At 48.8% G+C, this 1868-nt stretch overlaps 1 protein-coding gene across 1 annotated transcript; it reads left to right on the top strand.

The window, feature by feature from the left end:
- The first annotated feature begins 340 nt into the window (after positions 1 to 340).
- LOC114111656 (melanoma-associated antigen B4-like) lies at positions 341 to 1066 on the top strand. The gene has a single exon (XM_027963463.2). It carries the CDS (start codon positions 341 to 343, stop codon positions 1064 to 1066), a length of 726 nt encoding a protein of 241 aa, XP_027819264.2.
- Positions 1067 to 1868: the final 802 nt, after the last annotated feature.

Below are 1868 nucleotides of genomic sequence, written 5' to 3'. Positions count from 1 at the left end.
CCTCAGAGGTGGCTTGAGTTCAAGCCATGGAGGACTCTCCTCATTGCAGTTGCTCACAACATCTGCTTGTCCTTCCTCTAGGGGCCCTTGTTGCCTGCCACTCTGCCCACACGCGCTTGTGATCCATAACCTGTGTCACCATGCCTCAGAGGCACAAGAACAAGTAACATGCCCGTGTGAAATTCCACCAGGTCCAGGGGACACTAAGTATCCCCAGGAGGCCCAGACCTGTGCTTCTGCAGCCCCCAAAGAGGAGTGCCCCTCCTCCCCCTCGTCTGTCTCTCAGGCTTCTCCCCCGAGCTCCCCTGCTACTGGAGATCACCAGGAGCTTCAGGGAGCCATGGCCCCTAGCTCTCCCGATGCAGAGGCTTCCTGTGCAGGATCTGATGAAGGAGCCCAGGACCCAGAGGAGGAAAGTGCAGGTGCCTCCCAGGCAGCCTCTGCCACTCAGAGCCTTCTCATAGATCCTCTGACCAGGAAAGCCAGCATGCTGGTGGAGTTCCTGCTAGAGATATACACCAAGAAGGAGCTGATCTCGCAGCATGCCCTGCTGAAGGTCGTTGGCAGGAAGTATAGGCAGTACTTCCCTGAGATCCTGAGCAGAGCCTCTGAGCGCATGGAGCTGGTGTTTGGCCTGGAGCTGATGGAAGTCGACCGTAGCAGGAACATCTACGCTCTCATCAACAAGCTCAACCTCGGGGATGATGAAGGTCTGAGTGATGAGAAGTGTCTGCCCAAGTCTGGTTTCCTCACTGTGCTCCTAGGGAATATCTTCATGAAGGGTAAACTCACCACTGGGGAGGAGGTCTGGGAATTCCTCAGTATGTTGGGGATCTATGCTGGGAGGAGGCACTGGATCTTTGGGGAGCCCAGAAGGCTCATCACCAAAGATCTGGTGCAGAAGAAGTACCTGAAGTACCGACAGGTGCCCAATGGTGATCCTCTGCACTACGAGTTCCTGTGGGGCCCGAGAGCTTGTGTTGAGACCAATAAGATGAAGGTGTTGGAGGTACTGGGCAAGATCCACGATATGGTCCCGACTTCCTTCCCAGACCTCTATGACTAGGCTCTGAGAGATCAGTCGGAGAGAGCAGGGCTGAGAGGCGCGGCCAGGGCTCCAACAATGACTGAGGCCTGTGCCCCTTCCAGAGCCAAGTCCAACAGCTCCTCCCACATCTAGGGAAGGAGGCCCGGACACTTTCTACCCTTTTGTGTTGGAACAGAGCTGTCAAGCTCCTAAATAGTAGAGAGTAGCAGTTTGGAGGGAACAAAAGTTGTTCTTTACAGTTTTATGTAGTAAGGGTGTTTAGGTACAACTCATTTTAACAAAATATATATCTTTGTCCTTTATCCATAGGAAAAATATCTACTGAAAGTTGATTTAAATTAGATTAAGGAGTTGAGGAAGGAGTTTAGTATTTTCAAATGTTAATTACTTTTCATAAGGTTTATTGTGCTTCAGAATACAAATATATTAATCACATTGTTTGCTGTTTTAAAGTTTTGAAAGCCACACGTTGGGTATATGTAAAACACATTGAATCATAACTTCCATTAAATGAAAGACCAGTGTTTCTTAATCAGTATGACTCTGCTTTATATGTATTACATGCATTTCAGCATTCATGCAGGATAGGATTTAGCACACTCCATTTATAGATGGATAACTTGCAATTTTCTCAAGTTCACGAGACTGATAAAGTGACCTTCATAAGACAAGTTCCCTGATGTGCAGTAGTCCAGAGTCCTTCCCTTTCTTTGCAAGAGCAAGAACTGAGGAAATCTCTTTTCACCAGTGACATATTTGGTACCGTGACTACGATTGCTGCCAAGGTGAACTCCAGTGGTCTTGCCCAAACTGTCAGCTG

Source organism: Ovis aries, chromosome X (assembly GCF_016772045.2).
Source record: "Ovis aries strain OAR_USU_Benz2616 breed Rambouillet chromosome X, ARS-UI_Ramb_v3.0, whole genome shotgun sequence".
In the NCBI taxonomy this organism is placed as follows: domain Eukaryota; kingdom Metazoa; phylum Chordata; class Mammalia; order Artiodactyla; family Bovidae; genus Ovis; species Ovis aries.
This window is presented reverse-complemented; position numbering and strand designations above follow the sequence as displayed.

Bases quoted from the DNA above. Each gene is read 5' to 3' on its own strand.
- LOC114111656 (XM_027963463.2), top strand. From the start codon at position 341: ATGGCCCCTAGCTCTCCCGATGCAGAGGCTTCCTGTGCAGGATCTGAT.